A 24,276-nucleotide genomic window follows, 5' to 3' on the forward strand; every position below is an offset into this window, starting at 1 on the left:
TAATGGGGTCATTTGTAGGGTATTTCTAATAAGAAAGCCCTTCAAATCTACTTCAAACCTGAACTGGTCGCTGAAAAATTCAGATTTTAAAAATGTTGTGAAAAATTGGAAAATTGCTGCTGAACTTTGAAGCCCTCTGATGTCTTCCAAAAGTAAAAACATGTCAACTTTATGATACATACATAAAGTAGACATATTGTATTTGTGAATCAAAATATAATTTATTTGGAATGTCTATTTTCCTTACAAGCAGAGAGCTTCAAAGTTAGAAAAATGCAAAATTTTCTATATTTTCATCAAATTTTTGAATTTTTCACCATGAAATGATGCAAGTATCGACAAAAATTTTACCACGAACCTAAAGAAGAATATGTCACAAAAAAACAATCTCGGAATCAGAATGAAAAGTAAAAGCATCGCAGAGTTATTAATGCTTAAAGTGAAAGTGGTCAGATGTGCAAAAAACGCTCTGGTCCTACAGTGAAAATTGGCCTGGTCCTTAACCCCTTAAGGACTCAGCCCATTTTGGCCTTAATTTTTACGTTTTCATTTTTTCCTCCTCGCCTTCTAAAAATCATAACTCTTTTATATTTTCATCCACACACTAGTATGAGGGCTTGTTTTTTGCGCGACCAGTTGTCCTTTGTAATGACATAACTCATTATATCATAAAATGTATGGCGCAACCAAAAAACACTATTTTTGTGGGGAAATTAAAACGAAAAACGCAATTTTGCTAATTTTGGAAGGTTTTGTTTTCACGCCGTACAATTTATGGTAAAAGTGGCGTGTGTTCTTTATTCTGAGGGTCAATACGATTAAAATGATACCCATTATTATATACTTTTATATTATTGTTGCGCTTAAAAAAAATCACAAACTTTTTAACCAAATTAGTACGTTTATAATCCCTTTATTTTGATGACCTCTAACTTTTTTATTTTTCCGTATAAGTGGCGGTATGGGGGCTCATTTTTTGCGCCATGATCTGTACTTTTTTTTGATACCACATTTGCATATAAAAAAACTTTTATACATTTTTTATAATTTTTTTTTTTAATAAAATGTATTAAAAAAGTAGGAATTTTGGACTTTTTTTATTTTTTTTCGTTCACGCCGTTCACCGTACGGGATCATTAAGATTTTATTTTAATAGTTCGGACATTTACACACGCGGCGATACCAAATATGTCTATAAAAAAATTTTTTTACGCTTTTTGGGGGTAAAATAGGAAAAAACTGACGTTTTACTTTTTTATTGGGGGAGGGGATTTTTCACTTTTTTTTTACTTTTACTTTTACATTTTTTTACATTTTTTTTTACACTTGAATAGTCCCCATAGGGGACTATTCATAGCAATACCATGATTGCTAATACTGATCTGTTCTATGTATAGGACATAGAACAGATCAGTATTATCGGTCATCTCCTGCTCTGGTCTGCTCGATCTCAGACCAGAGCAGGAGATGCCGGGAGCCGCACGGAGGAAGGTGAGGGGACCTCCGTGCGGCGTTATGAATGATCGGATCCCCGCAGCAGCGCTGCGGGCGATCCGATCGTTCATTTAAATCGCGAACCGCCGCAGATGCCGGGATCTGTATTGATCCCGGCACCTGAGGGGTTAATGGCGGACGCCCGCGAGATCGCGGGCGTCGGCCATTGCCGGCGGGTCCCTGGCTGCGATTAGCAGCCGGGATCAGCCGCGCATGACACGGGCATCGCTCCGATGCCCGCGGTTATGCTTAGGACGTAAATGTACGTCCTGGTGCGTTAAGTACCACCTCACCAGGACGTACATTTACGTCCTGCGTCCTTAAGGGGTTAAGGGGTTAATCAGCCCTGTATACAAAAAAATAAAAAAATTCTAGGGGTCAGAAAAGGACAATTTTAAGCATACTTTTTTTCATTAAAAAAAGTTAACATTTTTTAAAATGTGAAGTAAAAATCAAACAAAACCAGAACAAATTGGGTTTCATTGTAACAAGATAACAAGTAATTCATAAACATTTGGTTTTTTGGCACATAGAACATATACAAAAAGTGGTACCGATTGCGCAAAAAAATAAGCCCTGTATATAGAAAAATGATAAAGTAATAGGTGGTTAAAATAGGGAAATTTTTAATATATTAATTTTGCAAAAAAAAGTGTTTTAAAAAAAAAAGCAGAACAATAATAGAAAAGCGTGTAATTGTACAAGGGGGATAATTTTAATCGTATTGACCCACAGAATAAAGGTGGCCTATAGGGGGAGATTTATCACAACCTGTCCAGAGGAAAAGTTGCTGAGTTGCCATAGCAACCAATGAGATCGCTTCTTTCATTTTTGAAAAGGCCTCTGAAAAATGAAAGAAGTGATCTGATTGGTTGCTATGGGCAACTTAGCAACTTTTCCTCTGGACAGGTTTTGATAAATCTTCCCCATCATTTTTGCCGTAAAGTGTACAGTGTGAAAATGAAACCTTCCAAAATTTGCTAAATTGCTGTTTTCTTTTCAATTACTTCACAAAATGAGTGATGTCATTACAAAGGACAATTGCTTGCGCAAAAAACAAGCCCCCATATCGGTATGTAGATGAAAATATAAGATTTATGATTTTTAGAAGGTGAGGAGGGAAAAAACGAAAATGGAAAAATAAAATGGGCTGTGTCCTTAAGGGTCGATTCACACATACAGTATTCTGTGCATATTTGATGCGCAGGATTTGAAGCTGTGTTCAGTCATTGAGTTTACATTGAAATCTGCAGCAGAAAATCCTGCTCATCAAATCTGTGTAGAATATTGTACGTGTGAATAGACCCCAAAGAGTAAAATTTTGACCCACAAATTTGTTTGCCCTGGATGTGCATTGTATTCGATGGACACAACACACTTCCAGGCGTTCCTAGCACCAGCAGGTTCTGCCGGTGCCCGCTGGCTGCAGAATGTCTGCCAGAAATTGCCCAGCCAGGCATTTTGCAAAAAAATCCACCGTGTGAACATGCCCTTAGTGAATCAAACGGTATGTTAAATGCAGCCTAAGGATGTGCAATTTTAATTTCTAGTGTTATACTGACACCTACTGGAGGATCTACCAATTTCTTTCCTGGTAAAGCAATGAGGTTTTTTTTGTAATTAATTTTATACTTTAATTTGGTTTAAACAATCTTTTCCAACAGCCTACATTTTGTATGTATAATTTTAAACTTAGTAATGTACATTAAAAACATTGTTGGTATTGGACCATATACATTGTACAAATGTTATGTCCGTATAGATTTTTAATTGGGCGATTCTATTTTGTTCTTCTATCTTTTATGTCAGTGGTCTGTAAATTGTGGTCTCCAGATGTTGCAAAACTACAACTCCCAGCATGCCTGGACATCAAACCCAAAAAATAGCCTTTTTTTTATTAAATACTTTTTTTTAATGGTATGTGAACATGGCCTAAAACATTTCAGCTATCAAAATATGCAAAGACAAAATATTTTTTTAAATGTTTTTTTACAGTAAGATATGAAGAACATTATGACAAAGCTACGTAAATTTTGTATCACTGTAATTGTACTGAGCCCCAGAAAAAATGTAGTCATTTGGCAGTGGACACTGTAAAAACAAAATCTAAAAAACAATGGAAGGAGGAATTGTGAGAGCTCTGCATAGAATCGGAAGCCCCACAAAGTTACAAAATGGCGTCTTTTTTTTTTGTTTGTTTGTTTTTTTTCAATTTTGGACCACAAATATATATTTTTTTGTTTCGCCATAGATTTTGTGTTGAAATTATTAATGCATTTACAAATTAAAATTGGTGGCGCAAAAAACAGGCCCTCATATGGGTCTGTAGGTGGAAAATTGAAAGCGTTATGATTTGTAGAAGGTGAGGTGGAAAAAACAAAAGCGCAAAAAAAAAAAAAAACAATGTCCTGAAGGGGTTAAATGGGCAGTGTCAGATATGAAAACTTTCTATGTGTATCTTGGCAAAACAATAGTTTCTCATTCAGCTCCATTGGGGACACAGGAACCGTGGGTATATCTTGCTGCCACTAGGAGGCTGACACTAGGCATAGCATAAAAAAGGTTGGCTCCTCCCAGCAGGATATATCCCACCTACTGACTTAGAGACACTCAGTTTTAGCTTAGTGTCCTAGGAGGCAACACAGGTCTGGATTGCTCCAGGCCTGGTCTATTTTATTATTTTCTATAGTTAGTGTTTAGATTTTTTCTCCTTTTTTGTTTTTTCTAGATAGGAGCGACAGGAGCGTGGCGCTGCCTGTTTCCCCACATGCGACTGAAGGGCACTGTTCCATAGAGTATGGTCCGTTAACCCTTCCTCGCCACCAGCCAGCATCAGGTTTGTACCTTGGGTCCGGGTCACCTATTGCCTCTGCTCGCCCCGCTTAAAAAAGCCTGGCATGATGCAGTTGGCTTAGTCTGGTGAAGACTTCTGGGGAGAAGACTTCTAGGGAGGTGAGTATACCTCCATAGTTAGGTGAGTATGTTCCTTTCTCCCCGGCACCCCACTCACCCACCCCACTTCATCTAACCTGGGGCCCCTCAGGGGTTAATAATAGGGGGGTATTCCCGATAACCTTTATTAAAATTGTTGGAGGGGCCTTTTTTTGTGAGGAGGGGGTACTTTTGGGGGCATGCGGCTGTTTTTTTCTGGGGTGCTGGCTGCTACTGCGGCATACTTGTACTTCCGGTAGCCGTCCCCACACACGGGGAAACCGCTGCCAGCTTCTCTCTCCTCCGGGCGGCATTTGCGGCCGTCCGGTCCGGGACCTACCCGCTATTTCAGTCCGCAGGCGGTCTCGACTCTTATTATATCCGGCAGCCGTCCCCACAGTTGGGAGACGGCTGCCGGCTTCACAGGCATCAGGGCAGCATTTTCATGCGTTCGGCCCGGACCCAGGCCGCTACTTTAGCCCGCGATTTTGGCCTGGTCCCGGCCGCGAGTAGCCCCGCCCCCCTTATTTCGCACTCTCTGCGCGTCCAATGAGCGCAGCACACGCACAGGGAGGGCAATTTCAGCCTATCCGGCGGCAGCGCGGGCACGTCAGGCCTTTTCTCAGCCTCTCCCGTGGTAGGGAGAGTTGTAACTCCTCCCCTACGGGATCACGTGACGCTGCTCCGGAGTCCAGCACTACTCCCTCACCGACGCTGCTGCACTCTGCTCCTGTGGGTCTTCTTTCGGTCAGGGACACCTTCCATCTACAGGACTCTGGACCTTCGGACCCTGCTCCTGAAGTTTCCTTTACACGTACTCATCGCTCTCCCAAGGTTTTCCATCCTCATAAGGAGTTTGATGACCTTCTGGAGACTGCCTGGAAGCTTCCGGAGAAGCGTTTCCAAGGTGCTAAATGGTTAAAGACTCTGTGTCCATTCCCTCAGGATCTTATCTCTAAATGGACCGTTCCACCATCTGTGGACCCCCCAGTCTCCCGTTTATCCAAATCCACCACTCTACCGTTGGCAGATGCCGCTTCCTTCAAGGATCCCACGGACAAGCGGGTCGAGAATTTGGCCAAGTACGCATTTGAGGCAGTGGGATCCTCCCTGCTCCCAGCCTTCTCTTCAACCTGGGTCGCGAAGGCCTTATCGGTGTGGGCTTCACAGCTCCGTCAAGGGCTGTTGTCTGGGGCCTCCCCTGATGATCTGGCTGTGATTGCTCTCCAGGTTTCAAACGCAGGTAAATATTTATGCCAGGTTTCATTGGAGTCTGCTCGCTGTGCGTCTGTCACGTCTGGCAATCTGGTCGCCATTCGCCGCTCTATGTGGCTTAAAGCTTGGAACGCCGATTCAGCTTCCAAGAAATCCCTGATGGAAATGGCCTTTACTGCCGGCCGCCTTTTTGGGAAACGGCTAGACAACATAATTTCCGAGGCTACAGGCGGTAAGAGTTCTTTGCTTCCCCAGAACAAGGAGCCCCGCCCTGCGGCTCGTGGGGGTTTTCGTAAGTCGACCTCCTTTCGGTCCTTTTCCTCCCTGGGCCCTGGGTGCCAGGATAAATCGAGCTCCTCGCAAGGTAGGCAGGGCCCGTCCTTCAAACTTCGCCCATCATGGAAGCAGGATAGCCATTCCAACCGGTTTCCCGCTAAATCGGGAACCCGCAAACCTTCCTTGACCTGAAGGGACGCCCCCACCCGGAACTACTTCTCGGGTGGGCGGTCGCTTACTCCTTTTTCGGGACGTCTGGTTGGCGCAAGTCCAGGACTCTTGGGTTTGGGACGTCATCTCCGATGGTTACCGAATCGAGTTCACTTCTTTTCCCCGGGATCGTTTTTTTCGGTCCCGGCCTCCTCATTCACCTGCCCTGGGTGCAGGTTTTCACTCTGCCTTTCGCACTCTGCTGCAACAGGGTGTCATTGTGCCCGTTCCATCTCAGGACCGTTTCAAGGGTTTCTATTCAAACCTCTCCGTTGTGCCCAAAAAGGAGGGTTCGGTCCGACATCTTCGACTTCGCCACTTCCGAATGGAGTCCCTAAGGTCGATTGTTGCATCCATGGATCAGGGCAAATTTCTGTCTTCAGTGGACATTCGGTATGCGTATCTCCACATCCCGATTTTTCCTCCTCAACGTTTTCTGAGTTTTGCCGTTCTGCAGGGTCACTTTCAGTTCGTGGCCCAGCCCTTCGGCCTGGCCACAGCCCCCAGAGTCTTTACCAAGGTCATGGCGGCTGTTATGGCCATTATCAGGTCCCAGGGGATCTCTGTCCTCCCTTACCTGGACGACCTGCTTATCAAGGCTCCGTCCCGGGTCTAGAACGAGGAGAGTCTCCACATCACTCTGCTGACCCTAACCAGCTTCGGGTGGCTGATCAATGAGGAGAAGTCCCATCTTTCTCCCTCCCGGTCTCTAGTTTTTCTGGGCCTCCGGTTCAATACCGAGAGCGCCCGGGTTTTCCTCCCTCCAGACAAACGGAGCGCTCTGCTGTCCGGTGTTCATCACTTGAGACGCCCTCATCCAGTGTCCATTCATTCCTGCATGGCAGTACTGGGCAGGATGGTGGCGGCCATGTTGGCGATTCCGTTTGCACAGTTCCATTACCGCCCACTTCAGTGGGCCATTCTGTCCCTCTGGGACGGATCCCCTCTGTCCTTGGATCACCGGATCCCTCTGCCCACCTTGGCTCACCAGTCACTTCTTTGGTGGCTCCGCTCTCCTCTCCTTCTGAGCGGCCGCTCGTTTCTACACCCTGACTGGCTGGTACTGACGACGGACGCGAGCCTTCTCGGTTGGGGGGGTGTTCTCCTGGATCGGACGGTCCAGGGCCGGTGGTCCCCTCAGGAAGCCAGGCTCCCTATCAATGTCCTGGAGATCTGGGCAATCTTCCTTTGTCTCCGGCACTGGGAGTCCTTTCTCCGAGGACGCCCAGTCCGCATTCAGTCGGATAACGCCACGGCCGTGGCGTATGTGAACCGCCAAGGGGGCACTCGCAGCAGCGCGGCCATGACCGAGGTGTCCAAGATCTTAACCTGGGCGGAGCGCATGGTCCCCTCTCTATCAGCGATCCACATCCCGGGGGTGGACAACTGGAAGGCGGACTCTCTGAGTCGCTCCTCTCCCGATCCCGGGGAGTGGTCCCTTCACCCGGAGGTGTTCGTGGCCATTTGCCATCGCTGGGGGACTCCAGACGTGGACCTCTTTGCGTCCCGCCTAAATCGGCAGGTTCCAACCTTCGTGGCAAAGTCCAGAGATCCTCTGGCTGCGGATGCCCTCGTTATTCCCTGGTCTCGGTTCACTCTCCCGTACCTGTTTCCGCCTCTTCCTCTCCTTCCCCGGGTGCTCAGGAAACTCAAGGCAGAGGGCATCTCGGCCATCCTGGTGGCTCCAGATTGGCCCCGCCGCTCTTGGTACGCCGACGTGGTTCGGCTTGTGGCGGACGTTCCCTTTCGGCTGCCAGATCGCCTCGATCTTCAGTCTCAGGGGCCTCTTTGCCACCCCAATTCACAGCCGCTGCGTTTGACGGCGTGGCGGTTGAAACCGCGGTATTGAAGGCCCGCGGTTTCTCATCTGGGGTTATTCGCACTATGCTCAGGGCGCGTAAACCGTCCTTGGCTAGGATTTACCATAGGACTTGGCGGGCCTATTTTTTGAAGCGTGTCTGGCTCTTAGTTCTCTTAAGGGGCAGGTGTCTGCGCTGTCTATTCTTTTCCAGCGGCCTCTAGCTTCCGACTCTTCGGTTCGCACCTTCCTCCAGGGAGTGGCTCATGAGATTCCTCCCTACAGGTCTCCTTCTCCCAGTTGGGATTTGAATTTGGTTCTGAACGCCTTGCAGTCCGTTCCGTTCGAGCCTATCCACGACATTTCTCTTTGTTTCCTTTCTTGGAAGGTCGCCTTTTTGGTAGCTGTGACCTCGATCCGACGGATGTCGGAATTGGTAGCTCTCTCATGTCAACCTCTTTCCCTGATTCTTCATAGAGACAAGGCAGTTCTTCGGCCAGCTCCTTCTTTTCAACCGAAGGTGGTGTCTTCTTTTCATCTGAACGAGGATATCGTTCTTCCTTCCTTCTGCCCTGCTCCGTCCCATCCCAGGGAGCGTTCTCTCCACAATCTGGATGTGGTCCGGGCTTTGAGAGTTTACCTTTCGGCCACCTCTTCCTTCCGACGGTCGGAGTCACTGTTTGTCCTTCCGAAGGGCAGGTGCAAGGGGTTGCCGGCTTCTAAAGCCACCATCTCCAGATGGATCCGGTCCGCCATTTCTGAGGCGTATCGTTCCAAGGGGAAGGATCCTCCCTTCCGGGTTACGGCTCACTCCACTCGCTCTGTGGGGGGCCTCTTGGGTGTTTTTTTAACAGGGCTTCGGCCCTACAGGTGTGTAAGGCGGCCACTTGGTCTTCTGTGCACACGTTCACCAAGTTCTACCAAGTGCACACTTCTGCATCCGCCGACGCCTGTTTGGGGCGTAACGTTTTGCAGGCAGCGGTGGCTCTGCCGTCCGCTTGAATCCGGGTTGCGTTGTTTTTCCCTCCCCGGGGACTGCTTTGGTACGTCCCACGGTTCCTGTGTCCCCAAATGGAGCTGAATTAGAAAAGGGGATTTTTTACACTTACTGTAAAATCTTTTTCTCAGAAGCTCCATTGGGGGACACAGTGTTTTTGTTGCGGTCTGAGAGTCGGTCGCCTGTCAGTCTGTTGGTTCATTTGTTTTGACTGGGCTCCCTTCCAGACTCTGTATTTTTCGGTTCCTCCTATTGCTTTGGGACTAAAACTGAGTGTCTCTAAGTCAGTAGGTGGGATATATCCTGCTGGGCGGAGCCTACCTTTTTTTATGTTATGCCTAGTGTCAGCCTCCTAGTGGCAGCAAGATATACCCACGGTTCCTGTGTCCCCCCAATGGAGCTTCTGAGAAAAAGATTTTACGGTCATTTTTTTTATGGAATTTTTTTTTCTAATACACATTTTGTTAAAGAAAACTGCCTTTGAAACCACTAGAGGTCCGCATACCTCTTGGGCACTGATGAGTCCCACAGCAGCCTGAGTATGTCCAAGGGTCATGAACATGAAATGGCTGATGGACAAGGCGGCAGAAGGAACACAGCCTGCGGCAACACTGCTGTAAAACAGAGCTTTACCAAACATGTGCCTCCAGCTGTTGCAAAGCTACAACTCCAAGCATTCCTGGACAGTCAAAGGATATCTGGGCATGCTGGGAGTTGTAGCTTTGCAACAGCTCTAGGCAGAGTGAGGAAGGGGGAGGAGTCCTCACAGTGCAGGCAAGAGATGGACACGCCCCCTCCCTTTGACAAGATGAAAAAGACATTGAGCTGCTGTAATATGCAATTTTTTTGTGAAATATGGGTGATAGAGACATAAAAAATTACATGTACATGATCAGGATTAGGTACTGAGAAACATAACAGGATCAAAACCTTTGACATGTCTTCATGTCATTACATAAGTTTATATAAGTGACAGTGGTTTAAGTCCTTGTCGTATCTCAAATATGTTGTGCTATAGGAGGTGTTCCTCTTGCATTGATATCCACACATGCTCTAGGATCCATCTGTTTCCATATTATCCATGGCTTTATATACCAAGTGAGGCACAGGGACACAAGATACCACACCTGACAGAAGAGTTTGCCAAGTTCTTGTTCCCAGACCTCCCCTGATGAATTCTGCATCACCCCAGGAGCAAACACATAGGGAGGAGAAGCAGTGGATCATGGATTGGATATATTTATTTAGGATTAATATTCTGTAAAAATAAATGTAATGTGTGCCCTATACTTTCATGGCAGGTACATTAATGCCTTAGAGCCAACTGTGTCCTATTTCACCGGTGCAGTCAGCTTCAGAGAAACCTTGAAACAAAGCGACTTGAACCGAGTTCTAGAAAGTCCGTACCGGAAAAGCAATGGTATGGAGTTAAATGTAACAAAATGCAATAGAATTAATAAAAGTAAAATTGTCTTCCTCATTCTAGATGTCCCCTTTATTATCACAGTTAGACTAGGTTTCCACACAGGTTTTTTATGGTGTTTTTCAGAAAGCTGTCACTGCATCTTTTGAGCCAAAACCAGAAGTGTATTCAGAATGAATGTGAAATATAAAGGAAGGACTTATACTTCTCTTTCCTACCAGATCCACTTCTGACTTTGGCTCAAAAACTGTAGTGGCAGTATTCCAGAATACACTAGAAAAATTCCTAATCTAGCCTTAGGGTACGTTCACACATACGGATCCGCAGCGTATTTTGAAGCTGCGGATCCGCCGACAATTGACCCCTTCATTGTGCCCCAAGCTGTGCCTGCTTGTAGCAGCGATCCACCACTACGAGCAGACAAGCTGCGATGTGCGAGTCGCCGTGCTCATGCAATCCTCCTGCTTCCTGAGCTTGGCCGGGAGCAGCCGGGATCTGTGCGAGTATGCTGTGCATGCGCGTGGTGACTCGCACATCGCAGCGTGTCTGCTCATAGCGGCGGATTGCTGCTATGAGCAGGCACAGATGGAGGCGCAATGTAGGGGTCCATCATCGGCATCCGTGTGAACGTGGCCTAAGGCTATATTCACACGGCAGAATTTCCGCACATCCGCACCAATTCTGCGTCCGCATTCATTTGGGAGGTTTCTGGCTTGTGTGGATTTCGTGTGGAATCGGTGTGGATTCCGTACGGAATCCAATTCAGAATTTCTAAAGTGTGAATGGGAGTGCGGAATCCCATTTGAAGTCTATTGGGCTTTAATTTGATGTGGAATACGTGCGGAATTCAGCATGCAGAAATGATGACATGTGAATATAGCCTAAAGGTGATCTGTCACGCCATACCAGATACAGAGCTACAGATCCCCGCTGATAGGTGCTGGGGAATAAGATAAATCACACCTATAGTTTTGCTGATCGCTGTTAGTAAGGTTATAGGAGTGCCTTTTTGTTAGCAGCTAGAGGCTATATTTCTGCAATTCCGCACAGGTTCCCTTAAAGGAGTATTCCGGCCCTAATACATCCTATCCCCTACCTAAGGATAGGGGATAAGATATCTGATCGCGAGGGTCCCGCTGCTGCGGACCTCCCGCAATCTGTCATTCAGCATCCATCTTTGCAAGACCCCTCCCATAGACTTGCATTGAGGGGGTGGGGCTTGATGTCACACTGGGGTGGAGTCGGACGTCACGATACTCCGGCCCTGTGGTTATCATGCTGCACACTCGGAGCCTCCAGCACTGTGGAGAGCTCGCAAAGGTGAGTGTTGAATGACAGATTGTGGGGTTTCCCAGCGGCGGGAACCTCACAATCAGACATCTAATCTCATCTTAGGGGATAAGATGTATTAGGGCGGGAGTACCCCTTTAAGCAAAGCTTGCTAAACAGTATTGCGTAATTCCACTGGAATTGCAGCAGAATTTCTGTGTTCTCAGAAAACATATTTCCACCAAAATTTAAGCCAAATTGACTTCAATGAGACTCCGCCACCGAATTCCATAAAATATCAGACTGGTCTTATATTTTCGTTCAATGCCGAAAACGGAATTCCCACGATGGGATGCCCACCGCGGAAATTCTGCAGTCTGAATGGGACTGTGGAATCCCACTGAAATCAATGGGCAGTAAAGTCCGGCCCAAGAGCCAACCTGGCGGTGCTGAATGCAACACGACATGCTCTAGGATCTGATGTATATGACATGTCTTACTGACGTGCTATTCATTTTGAGAACATGGTTTTGTAAAGCGAAATAAAATAATGTCTGAAAAAGGAAATAAAATAAATACACAAAATGACTAAATCCTAATACACCCGCCTCTCTCACTACAGTGCTACTGATGTGCGGCTCCCCGGCTGACGTCCAGGCGTTAATGAACACAGTGAAAGTTCCTGATCAGATGGTCGTCATTCTCATCGATCTTTTTAAGTAAGTCCAAACTGTGCAGGATGTGAAGGAGATTGGTCCACACTCCTTATTGTATCTGAATAGTTATCTTTTGGTCAAAAAATATATTAAATTACAATAAAGGAATTTAGTTTTGGAGGCTTAAGCCAATGTTCACAGTGTCCAATTTTCAGGCGTACTTTATTTTCTGGGCAAATTTTTAGACAGAATAAATGCAGCCACAAAATATAATATGCTACCAAATTTGACACTGTGTGAACATAGTCTTAAACTCAGTTACAAGTTTTATTAAAGGGGTATCCAGGGCAAAAATATTTTATCCCCTATCCAAAGGATAGGGGATAAGATGTCTTATCGCGGGGGGCCCGCTGCTGAGACCCACCGCAATCTCCCTGAATCTCCAGTTTCGGAAACCTCCGGGTTTCCAGGACTGTGGACGTCACACCACGCCCCCTCCATTCATGTCTATGGGAGGGGGCGTGACGGCCGTCACGCCCCCTCCCATAGACATGAATGGAGGGGGCGTGACGTCACGTCCCCAGTCCCGGAAATCCGGAGGTTCCGAAACTAGAGACGCAGTCCCCGCATAGAATGTGGGTGCTGCAAGGAGATCGCGGGGTGTCTCAGCAGCGGGCCCCCCGTGAGCAGACATCTTATCCCCTATCCTTTGGATAGGGGATGAAATGTTTTTGCTCGGAATACCCCTTTAAGTCTTTGTCAACCAGGAAAATGCAACAGGATGCATAGCTGTAACTACCTGTAGCTTTTGACTTGAATTGTGCAAAAAATGGATCATCAAGATTTTTTTAAATTAATATTTTATAACTTTTTTTTAACACGGCAGATTATTCAGATTTGTGAAATATATTTCCTGATTAAATACTATTGGGGGGAATCTATCATTTGCAACTTTCTCACCTTTTTTAAAGGGGTATTCCAAACTTTTTGTTATATATCAACTGGCTCCGGAAAGTTAAATAGATTTGTAAATTACTTCTATTAAAAAAACCTTAATCCTTCCAATAGTTATTAGCTTCTGAAGTTGAGTTGCTGTTTACTGTCTAACTGCTTTCTGATGACACTCACGTCCCGGGAGCTGTCCAGCTCCTATGGGGATATTTTCACATCATGCACAGCTCCCGGGACGTGACATCATCATTGAGCAGTTAGACAGAAAACTTCAGAAGCTAATAACTAATGGAAGGATTAAGATTTTTTAATAGAAGTAATTTACAAATCTGTTCAACTTTCCGGAGCCAGTTGATATATATAAAAAAAGTTCTTGCCTGGAATACCTCTTTAAAGCTTGAACTTTCCCTCAGTTGCACACAATGAATCAAATTGTTGAACGATGTGCAATGAATTTGAATCCACTTTTCGCTCTCCTACTGGGTGTAGGGGGGTTGCGCAAATTTCGCAAGTTATATATATTAAAGCACCACTTTTATATATCGAAAACATGCTCCTTTAACTAGGTTTGCAAGTGTCTGAAACACAGAAATGCTGCAAATTTGTAGAGTTGTTGTGGACAATTTCTGGTGGGGGAGAAGAAACATAGTATTAGTGGTTTTCTTCTGCCCTGTTCTATTACATTTGTACTATTTCAGCGTGATGGAATCTCTCCCGTATAGGCCTACTGTCATGGCCGTAAATGTTGGCACCCCTGAAACTTTTCAAGAAAATGAAGTATTTCTCACAGAAAAGGATTGCAGTAACACATGTTTTGCTATACACATGTTTATTCCCTTTGTGTGCATTGGAACGAAACCAAAAAAGGGAAGAGAAAAAGCAAATTGGACATAATGTCACACCAAACTCCAAAAATGGGCTGGACAAAATTATTGGCACCCTTTCAAAACTGTGGAAACATAAGATTGTTCCAAGCATGTGATGCTCCTTTACTCGCCTGGGGCAAGTAACGGGTGTGGGCAATAAAAAAATCACACCTGAAAGCAGATAAAAAGGAGAGAAGTTCACTTAGTCTTTGCATTGTGTAACTGTGGTCTGTGTGTGCATGGACAACAGAAATAGGAGATGAGAACTGTCTGAGGACTTGAGAACCAAAATTGTGGACAATCAACAATCTCAAGGTTACAAGTCCATCTCCAGAGATCTAGATTTATTTGCCTTTGTCCATAGTGCGCAACATTATCAAGAAGTTTGCAACCCATGGCACTGTAGCTAATCTCCCTGGGCATGGACAGAAGAGAAAAATTGATGAAAGGAGTCAACGCAGGAAAGTCCGTATGGTGGATGAGCAGCCCCAAACAAGTTCCAAAGATATTCAAGCTGACCTGCAGGTTCAGGGAGCATCAGTGTCAGCACAAACTATCCGTCAATATTTAAATGAAATGCTATGGCAGGAGACCCAGGAGGACCCCACTGCTGACACAGAGATATAAAAAAGCAAGACTACTGTACATTTTGCCAAAATGAACTTGAGTAAGCCAAAATCCTTCTGGGAAAACGTCTTGTGGACAGAAGAGACCAAGATAGAGCTTTTGGGTAAAGCACATCATTGTACTGTTTACCGAAAACGGAATGAGGTCTACAAGGAAAAGAACACAGTACCTACAGTGAAATATGGTGGAGGTTCAATCATGTTTTGGGGTTGTTATGCTGCCTCTGGCACTGGGTGCCTTGAATATGTGCAATGCATCACGTAATCTGAGGATTACCAACGGATTTTGGGTCGCAATGTACAGCCCAGTGTCAGAAAGCTGGGTTTGCATCCGAGATCTTGGGTCTTCCACCAAGACAATGACCCAAAACATACGTCAAAAAGCACCCAGAAATGGATGACAACAAAGCGCTGGAAAGTTCTGAAGTGAACAGCAATGAGTCCAGATCTAAGTCCCATTGAGCACCTGTGGAGAGATCTTAAAGGGGTACTCCGGTGAAAACCTTTTTTCTTTTAAATCAACTGGTGGCAGAAAGTTAAACATATTTGTAAATTACTTCTATAAAAAAATCTTAATCCTTCCAGTACTTATTAGCTGCTGAATGCTACAGAGTAAATTCCTTTCTTTTTGTAACACTGATGACATCACGAGCACAGTGCTCTCTGCTGACATCTCTGTCCATTTTAGCAACCATGCATAGCAGATGTATGCTAAGGGCAGCGTGGTGGCTCAGTGGTTAGCACTGCTGCCTTGCAGTGCTGGGGACTTGGGTTCAAGTCCCACTAAGGACAACACTAAATAAAGCATTAATATTATTATAATAACGTCAGCAGAGAGGACTGTGCTCGTGATATCATCAGAGAGCATTCCAAAAAGAAAAGAATTTCCTCTGTTGTATTCAGCAGCTAATAAGTACAGGAAAGATTAAGATTTTTTAATAGAAGTAATTTACAAATATGTTTAACTTTCTGCCACCAGTTGATTTAAAAGAAAAAAGGTTTTCACCGGAGTACCCCTTTAAATTGCTGTTGGTAAAAGGCGCCTACCAATAAGAGAGACCTGGAGCATTTTGCAAAGGAAGAGTGGTCCAACATTCCGGCTGAGAGGTGTAAGAAGCTTATTGATCATTGTAGGTAGCGACTGATTTCAGTTATCTTTTCCAAAAGGTGTGCAACCAAATATTAACTTAAGGGTGCCAATACTTTTGTCCAGCCCATTTTTGGAGTTTGGTGTGACATGTCCAATTTGCTTTTTTCTTCAATTTTTTGGTTTAGTTCCAATACACACAAAGGGAATAAACATGTGTTTAAGTTTGGATTCTTTTTTTGTGTGTTTCTTTCTTTAAAAAGTGTACCTGTCATTAGCTAAAACATTTTAAACAATGTAGAAAATAACATTATATTTATAATTGTAATATACATTTGTTTAAAAATATCAGTATCCTTACAGCTATTGTCTGTGTGTCTCTGTGAGGAGACCAAATACAGGGAAGTGTGGGTGGACAAGAAGGGCTCTGTACACTGAGGACAAGCAGGGCTCTGTACACTGAGGACAAGCAGGGCTCTGTACACTGAGGACAAGCAGGGCTCTGTACACTGGGGACAAGCAGGGCTCTGTACACTGGGGACAAGCAGGGCTCTGTACACTGGGGACAAGCAGGGCTCTGTGCACTGGGGACAAGCAGGGCTCTGTGCACAGAGGACAAGCAGGGCTCTGTACACTGGGGACAAGCAGGGCTCTGTGCACTGGGGACAAGCAGGGCTCTGTGCACTGGGGACAAGCAGGGCTCTGTGCACAGAGGACAAGCAGGGCTCTGTGCACAGAGGACAAGCAGGGCTCTGTACACTGGGGACAAGCAGGGCTCTGTGCAGTGAGGACAAGCAGAACTCTGTACCCTGAGGACAAGCAGGGCTCTGTACACTGAGGACAAGCAGGGCTCTGTACACTGGGGACAAGCAGGGCTCTGTACACTGGGGACAAGCAGGGCTCTGTGCACTGGGGACAAGCAGGGCTCTGTGCACAGAGGACAAGCAGGGCTCTGTACACTGGGGACAAGCAGGGCTCTGTGCACTGGGGACAAGCAGGGCTCTGTGCACTGGGGACAAGCAGGGCTCTGTGCACAGAGGACAAGCAGGGCTCTGTGCACAGAGGACAAGCAGGGCTCTGTACACTGGGGACAAGCAGGGCTCTGTGCAGTGAGGACAAGCAGAACTCTGTACCCTGAGGACAAGCAGGGCTCTGTACACTGAGGACAAGCAGGGCTCTGTACACTGGGGACAAGCAGGGCTCTGTACACTGGGGACAAGCAGGGCTCTGTACACTGGGGACAAGCAGGGTTCTGTACACTGGGGACAAGCAGGGCTCTGTGCAGTGAGGACAAGCAGGGCTCTGTGCTCTGAGGACAAGCAGGGCTCTGTACACTGGGGACAAGCAGGGTTCTGTACACTGGGGACAAGCAGGGTTCTGTACACTGGGGACAAGCAGGGCTCTGTACACTGGGGACAAGCAGGGCTCTGTACACTGGGGACAAGCTGGGCTCTGTACACTGAGGACAAGCAGGGCTCTGTACACTGAGGACAACCAGGGCTCTGTACACTTAGGACAAGCAGGGATCTGTACACTGAGGAAATGCAGTACTCTCTTCACTGAGGACAAGCAGGGCTCTGTACACTTAGGACAAGCAGGGCTCTGTACACTGAGGACAAGCAGGACTCTGTACACTGAGGACAAGCAGGGCTCTGTGCACTGAGAACAATCAGGGCTCTGTACACTGAGGACAAGCAGGGCTCTGTACACTGAGGACAAGCAGGGCTCTGTGCAGTGAGGCTCTGTGACACACTCCTGGCTTACATAGCAGGATGATAGAAAAGCCAGGAGCCTGCACAGAGCCCTGCTTGCCGTGCCCTAACTTTCTGTATTTGGACTCCTCACAGAGACGCACATGCAATAGCTTCAGGGACAGCATTCTTTCACCCAAAAATATACACGTTTTTTAACGAATATATATTAAAAACATACATTTATTGGTATTATCTACCTTGCAACGGACAGGTACACTTTCATAACAACTGATTTACCATAAAATGTATTGTTACAGATTTTGCTGTGCATTATTATTTTTGCATAATCAGTAACATCTGCAACGGTATTCACCAAAGCCCACATGACTTGTTGCAGATTTCTGTTATGGACTTCCCAGCAGATCCATCCTGTGTGCATTTATCGTAGAGAAAACCACATTTCATTCATTCATGAGTTCACTTTCCCTTTTCTTCACACAGTCCCCAGTATTATGAGAACAGCTCCTCTCTGCCCTATATGAAGAATGTGTTGGTGTTAACATTGCCTCAGTCAAATTTTAGTGGAATATCTAGTAATTCTAGCACAATACTGGTAAGTCACTATTTGCATAGCTGATGATACATACTGTATATGGTTACATTCATTCTGTGACAGGCATTTCAAGATGTTTTTATGTTTCTGTCAACTGAGCCGTAAAATTTGGGAAAAGAAGAAAGGAACATAAAGTAAAATGGAACAAAAGGGGAAAAGTATGTATAACATTGAGGTTAACAGACAGTAAAACAACTGCTGCAGGAAGGTAAAAAGATTCTGACAGCTAGTATACTGGGCTATAGTGTGGGTGAAGAGCTGTAGAATGAGGGGTTATTAACTGAAATATGTTGGTTAGGTACAGGGTTACGCGTATAAATAGTTTTATTCCTAATGCGCCCCAGCGTGCCTTGGAGGCAGGGAGTCGGCTGACCGAGCTCCCCTGTCTCCTCCATATTACCCAGTCAGCCTTCCCCCCCAGCTGGTCCAGGCCATCTATGCTGCAGGGACTGTCCGGTGGGGAGAATTAGTCGTTAACGGCTGTTGTTGCGCATGAACGTCCCTGTGCGTCGTCGTCAAGGCAACGTCACTTGTCCGGGGCCGGCCCGAAGCGCGGAGAAGAGGCTCCCCTGGTGAAAATGGACAGCCCGCAATGACTAATCCTCCCACCGGACGGTCCCTGCAGCATAGATGGCCCGGACCAGCTCACCCTAACTTCCCGCCGAGGGAAGGTGAGTACAAAACTAAAGGGGGGGGGGGCTGGATGATGACGACGAAGGCTGCAGTGGTCTTCAACCTGCGGACCTCCAGAGGTTTCAAAACTACACTACAACACCCGGCATGCCCCGACAGCCGATGGCTGTCCGGCCATGCTGGGAGTTGTAGTTTTGCAGCATCTGGAGGTCCACAGGTTGAACACCACTGATGAAGGGATTGACAGGCGGAGAGTTCACTCGAGTATAAGCCTAGGGGGGCGTTTTCAGCACGAAAAATCGTGCTGAAAACTTCGGCTTATACTCGAGTATATACGGTATACTAGTTCTACAATATGGATTAAGATGCCATATTGGGTTTGTAAATACATGGTTGATTACTTATCCATTTATTTTAGATGAAAGATGACTATGCAGCTGGATACTTAGATGCGGTTCTACTGTTTGGACATGCACTGAAGACATTACTCTTGAAAGGAGATTTAATTAGGAAAGCCGATTTAATCCTCCAATTTCGGAACACATCAATCCAAGGTTTGTTTACACGACACTGTAACTATATTACCTGGAAACATACAAATAAAATAAACTATAATTTGGCTGTTAAAGGGGTTGTCCCACCCATTATCATATATGTAATTATATAATGATTGCTGAGACACCAATACTACCCAAACCAGGGGTGTTGCTAGGTCTTTGAATGACCAGGGGCTAGAGCCCATAGCTCAAACCATGTCCCTAACCTCACCCTCAGTCATGCCCCTTACTATGCTCTCATCCATGCCAATCACATACAGCCTTCTCCTTTAGTATTCCCACTACTACCAGCGGGCAACTGTACATTGGGTTTCCAGAAATCACACTCCTATCACCATCAGATCTCAACATGTACACACTGCCTGAAAGTTATAGAAATATATGGTTGCAGCAATCACACTACTATTACCCTCACACAACCTGTACATGCTCAGGTACATACTGTATATACTAAGATCTCACGGATAGTTAAAAAGGAAAAAATATTAAAAAAGTTAAAATAAAAATAAAAAAATACATGTAATGGTGACATGGTACCCATAAAAGATAGTCATACAGTTACAGAATAACAAGAATATACAAAGGAATATCACCATACATATTACATAAATATTACCAGCATACTGTTACTGACCAAATCCCTTAAACTGACCCCAATATTACCAATAATACCAGTATACAAGGAGGAATAATATCAACATACATATTACCATCATACTGTTACTGACATAATCCTGTATACTGAGACCAATATAACCAATAATACTAGTATACGACAAGGAATATTGTCACTATACATATTACCATCATACTCTTTCTGACCAATTCCTGTATACTGACCAATGTTATCAATACTACCAGTATACAAGTAGGAATAATATCACCATACATATTACCATTAGTGATGTCGCAAACATAACATTGACTTCAATGGGCAGGCGAATTTTAAAACCCACAGGGACTCTTTCTGGCCACAATAGTGATTTAAAAGTTGTTTCAAGGGGACTAACACCTGGACTGTGGCGTGCTGGAGGGGGATCCATGGCAAAACTCCCATGGAAAATTACATAGTTGATGCAGAGTCTAGTTTTAATCCATAAAGGGCATAAATCACCTATTATTCCTAAATTCTTTGGAAAAACATGCTTTAGCCCCCTTTAGGCAGCACATAGAGCCCCCTTTAGGCATCACATAGTTAGATTCCCCCATATTAGGCAGCACACAGTTAGATCCCCCCTTTAGGCAGCACACAGTTAGATCCCCCCTTTAGGCAGCACACAGTTAGATCCCCCCTTTAGGCAGCAAATTCTCCCATATTAGGCAGCACATAGTTAGAGCCTCCCTTTAGGCAGCACATAGAGCCCCCTTTAGGCAGCACATATTTAGATCCCCCTTTAGGCAGCACATAGATTCCCCCATATTAGGCAGCACATAGTTAGAGCCCCCCTTTAGGCAGCACTGGTTTTATTTCACAGCCAAAAAAGGTATTTTTTTTATTTTTTATTTGAACAACTGTCACACCAAATGTGATTTGCACTAGTGTGACAATGAGCAAAAAAGGTTGCCAGCGGAGTTCCACTTTTAAGCAGAGGTCCCCAAGCAGGGTGCCTCCAGCAGTTGCAAGACACACGGACTGAACTTATAGGCCTTTTAATACTGTAGTTAGTTGCTTGAAGGAACTTAAGTTTTACACTGGAGTAACCCTTTTAACCAGCGGTCCCCTCCCAACCAGGGTGCCTCCAGCTGTTGCAAGACACACGGACTGAACTTATAGCTCTTTTAATACTGTAGTTAGTTGCTTGAAGGAACTTAAGTTTTACACTGGAGTACCCCTTTTAACCAGCGGTTCCCTCCCAACCAGGGTGCCTCCAGCTGTTGCAAGACACATGGACTGATATTTGAGCCCTAAAAAGGGCTTTTTTGGGTGCTGTCCTTAAAGCAGATGTTAGACTAGTGCTTTAGGAGTAAAGTGGACCCTGAATACACCACCTAGCAGCAACCTAGCTATCGCTTTCCCTATTACAGCAGGAGCAGCTTCTCTGTCCCTCCACTTTCTAAGCCTGCAGCATGCCGAATGAAGGTAAAATGGCGTCCGTGCAGGAGGTAGGAGGGTCTGGAAGGGAGGGACTGCTGCTGATTGGCTGTAATGTGTCTGTTGACTCTGACTCAGAGGGTCAAAGTTCACATATGTTCGCCCGGCGATGCGAACGCGAACATGCTAAGTTCGCCGGGAACTGTTCGCCGGCGAACAATTTGCGACATCTCTAATTACCATCATACTGTTACTGACCAAATCATGTATACTGAGACCAATATAACCAATAATACGAGTATAGAAGAAGGAATAATATCACCATACATATTCTGTAACTGACAAAATCCTGTATACTTAGACCAATATAACCAATAATACCAGTAAATAAGAAGGAATAATATCACCACACATATAACCACCATACTGCTACTGATCAAATCTGTTCAAAATAAGACCAATCATACGAATATTACCAATACACAAAAAAGCTAAAACTGTCATCACCTCCAAACAAAATGAAATACGTGCACACTGCTAGTTTTGTGTGTTACCAGAAAGGGACCAACACTACACCATGACCACCACTACCATCACCACTGACTAATAAAAAAAGGATGATTGGGAGGAATATTTCAAATATACGCTGGATAATCCATTTTGTACATATATCAAGTGGTATGGCAGATATATAGATATCCTCCTTCTTATTTGGAGGGGGGATGTCAGTGTGATTTTATCAGTTGTCTTAATAATAAGCATTTCAATCTCCAGTTTACTCATCACCTCAATTCTAATACTATCTCCTTTTTGGATTTGATTTTGTGTGGTGTCTCGGGGGAAAACATATCTACATGTACGCATCGGAAACCAACTGCGCGGTAAAGCATGCTGGAAAAAGAGAGGGGATCCAGACTTCATTCTTAATAGGGCTGAAATTATTGTTGATAATAAAAATAGAAACCATCTTCAAAAATGGATGCAAGAAAAGAGAAAATAAACCTACTTAAATTCTTTAATATAGCACAGAATTTTCAGCTATTTCCAATATAGTGAAACCACTGCTATATGATGATCCCAAATATGGAAAAAATCTTACAGAAGTGTCTCTAGAAAGGGCGTTACCTTGGGCAACATGTCACGAGTATGTTACATGTCCAACATCAAAAAGCATGGCTCGATAGCGTGGGTTTCTATATGTGTGGTTCCACTCCCTGAACAACTTAAAGAGAGCTTAAAGGGGTACTCCAGTGTAAAACAAATGTTTTCAAATCAACTGGTGCCAGAAAGTTATATAGATTTGTAAATTACTTCTATTTAAAGATCTGGCCACAGTGCTCTCTGCTGCCACGTCTGTCCATGTCAAGAACTGTCCAGAGTAGAAGCAAATCCCCCTCTGGACAGTTCCTGACATGGACAGAGGTGGCAGAATTGGTAAGACTAGAAAGAACTACTCAACTTTCAACAGCTGGTACTGGAAGGATTAAGATTTTTAAATACAAATAATTAGCAAATCTGTATCACTTTCTGGCTCCAGTTGATTTGAAAATATTTTTTTCTCCACCAGAGTACCCCTTAAAAGGGGTTGTCCCACCATTTCAAATATATGTAATTATATAGTCTAAAACAAAAATAGGGAAACAGAAACATAGCTGCACATCCACAAATTGTATTTATATATATACTTGCTTCTCAGCATAATTTTAAAAACAAACAAGTTGTTAGTATACATTTTGTTCAAAAAGTACAAGCCCACTCGCCACATCAAGGCCACCTAGTCAGAGTGGGTCCTTAACCGAACACTGGTGTAGCGCCCGGCGGCGACCACTGCCTCCGAGACACCAAGCCCACAGGGGGAACGACCCAATGGTCAGGCAGCCCCACTACTGCCCGACCAAGCCCCCCGGCTCCGGACCACCCCACCCCACAGATAAAGCATCACAGCAACAATGGCCGCCACAGAGCACCACACCAGTGTGAACACCTACCATGTGCTCCCTGCCAGAGGGCTGGGAAAATGCCAGGAGGAAACCTTTATGCAGTCTCCTGCTGAATGGGTGGAGTGGATTGCTGAGACAACAATATTATCCAATATGTAAAAAAATGTCTGCTGCCTTGTTCAAAAGTTTTTCCCCTACCTGTAGCCGATGTGATTGCCTTGTCATGTTGTTGCCCTTGGCTTAGCCCCACATGGCTCCTGAGAAGACTGGGTCACACATGCTCTGTTCCCCAGCTCCTCTCTTCTCCACGCACTGAGCACTAAAGAGCAGCCTTTAGAGCTCTTAGGCATTGATAAACACATGTTTTGGGACTTATTTAATTGCCGTTTCAGGTAGAACCTGTGCCGTGTAGCAAAGTTTTTTCCCATACAAAACTACAAGCTGTTGTGCAAAATCTCAAACAGCTACACTTAAATGCCCACTGTCACTTAAAAAAATGTTGACATGTCATCAAGACATGTCAAGGGTTTTCATTGGTCAAGGTCTGAATGTTCAGGCCCCCACCGATCAAGAGAACGAGCCAGGGGTCCCATCTCAGCCTGGTGATTGGCTGAGCAGGCCGTTACTGAAGCTCATTTCCGAGTGTGGAGGCTGGAGTGCGCCGAGGATGGGTGAGTAGCCAAGCCCTGTACAGAAGATATTGCAGAGATATTTAGAGAGGCTGGCATTCCAATTTTAACCCCTTCCCGCAGAATGACTTATATAAACATCAGGTTATGCAGCTAGTTCGCACATCCTGATGTTTATATAAGTCATTCAGTGCGGCATCGCACGGGTTAACAGGCAGAAGTCCTGCAGAAGTTACCGGCGGGAGACAAGTTCTGCCACACACCCCAAGACCTGTGAATGGTCCTGGTAAGCAATCACTGTGATTGGTCCCTGTGGACCAATCACAGTGTCTCAACTGACTGGGGGGGGGTGAAAGTTCAGATCCCCTGCTCTGCTGGC

The 24,276-nt window shown here is 45.3% G+C and overlaps 1 protein-coding gene across 2 annotated transcripts in view; it reads left to right on the plus strand.

Annotated features, from left to right (window-relative positions):
* GUCY2C (guanylate cyclase 2C) overlaps positions 1-24,276 on the plus strand; it is a 98,576-nt gene that overhangs the window by 12,036 nt on the left and 62,264 nt on the right. Inside the window, exons 1-5 of one of the 2 annotated variants that reach the window (XM_056523785.1) lie at positions 2,420-2,566; positions 10,223-10,341; positions 12,236-12,332; positions 17,995-18,106; positions 19,158-19,293. In XM_056523785.1, the coding sequence (XP_056379760.1) occupies positions 2,517-2,566; positions 10,223-10,341; positions 12,236-12,332; positions 17,995-18,106; positions 19,158-19,293 (514 nt within the window). In that variant the 5' untranslated portion in view covers positions 2,420-2,516. Of the gene's footprint in view, positions 1-2,419; positions 2,567-10,222; positions 10,342-12,235; positions 12,333-17,994; positions 18,107-19,157; positions 19,294-24,276 lie in introns of those variants that run through there. The other variant, XM_056523784.1, reaches the window with a different exon arrangement.

The sequence above is a fragment of the Hyla sarda genome, chromosome 6 (assembly GCF_029499605.1).
Source record: "Hyla sarda isolate aHylSar1 chromosome 6, aHylSar1.hap1, whole genome shotgun sequence".
NCBI classification, from domain to species: Eukaryota; Metazoa; Chordata; class Amphibia; order Anura; family Hylidae; genus Hyla; species Hyla sarda.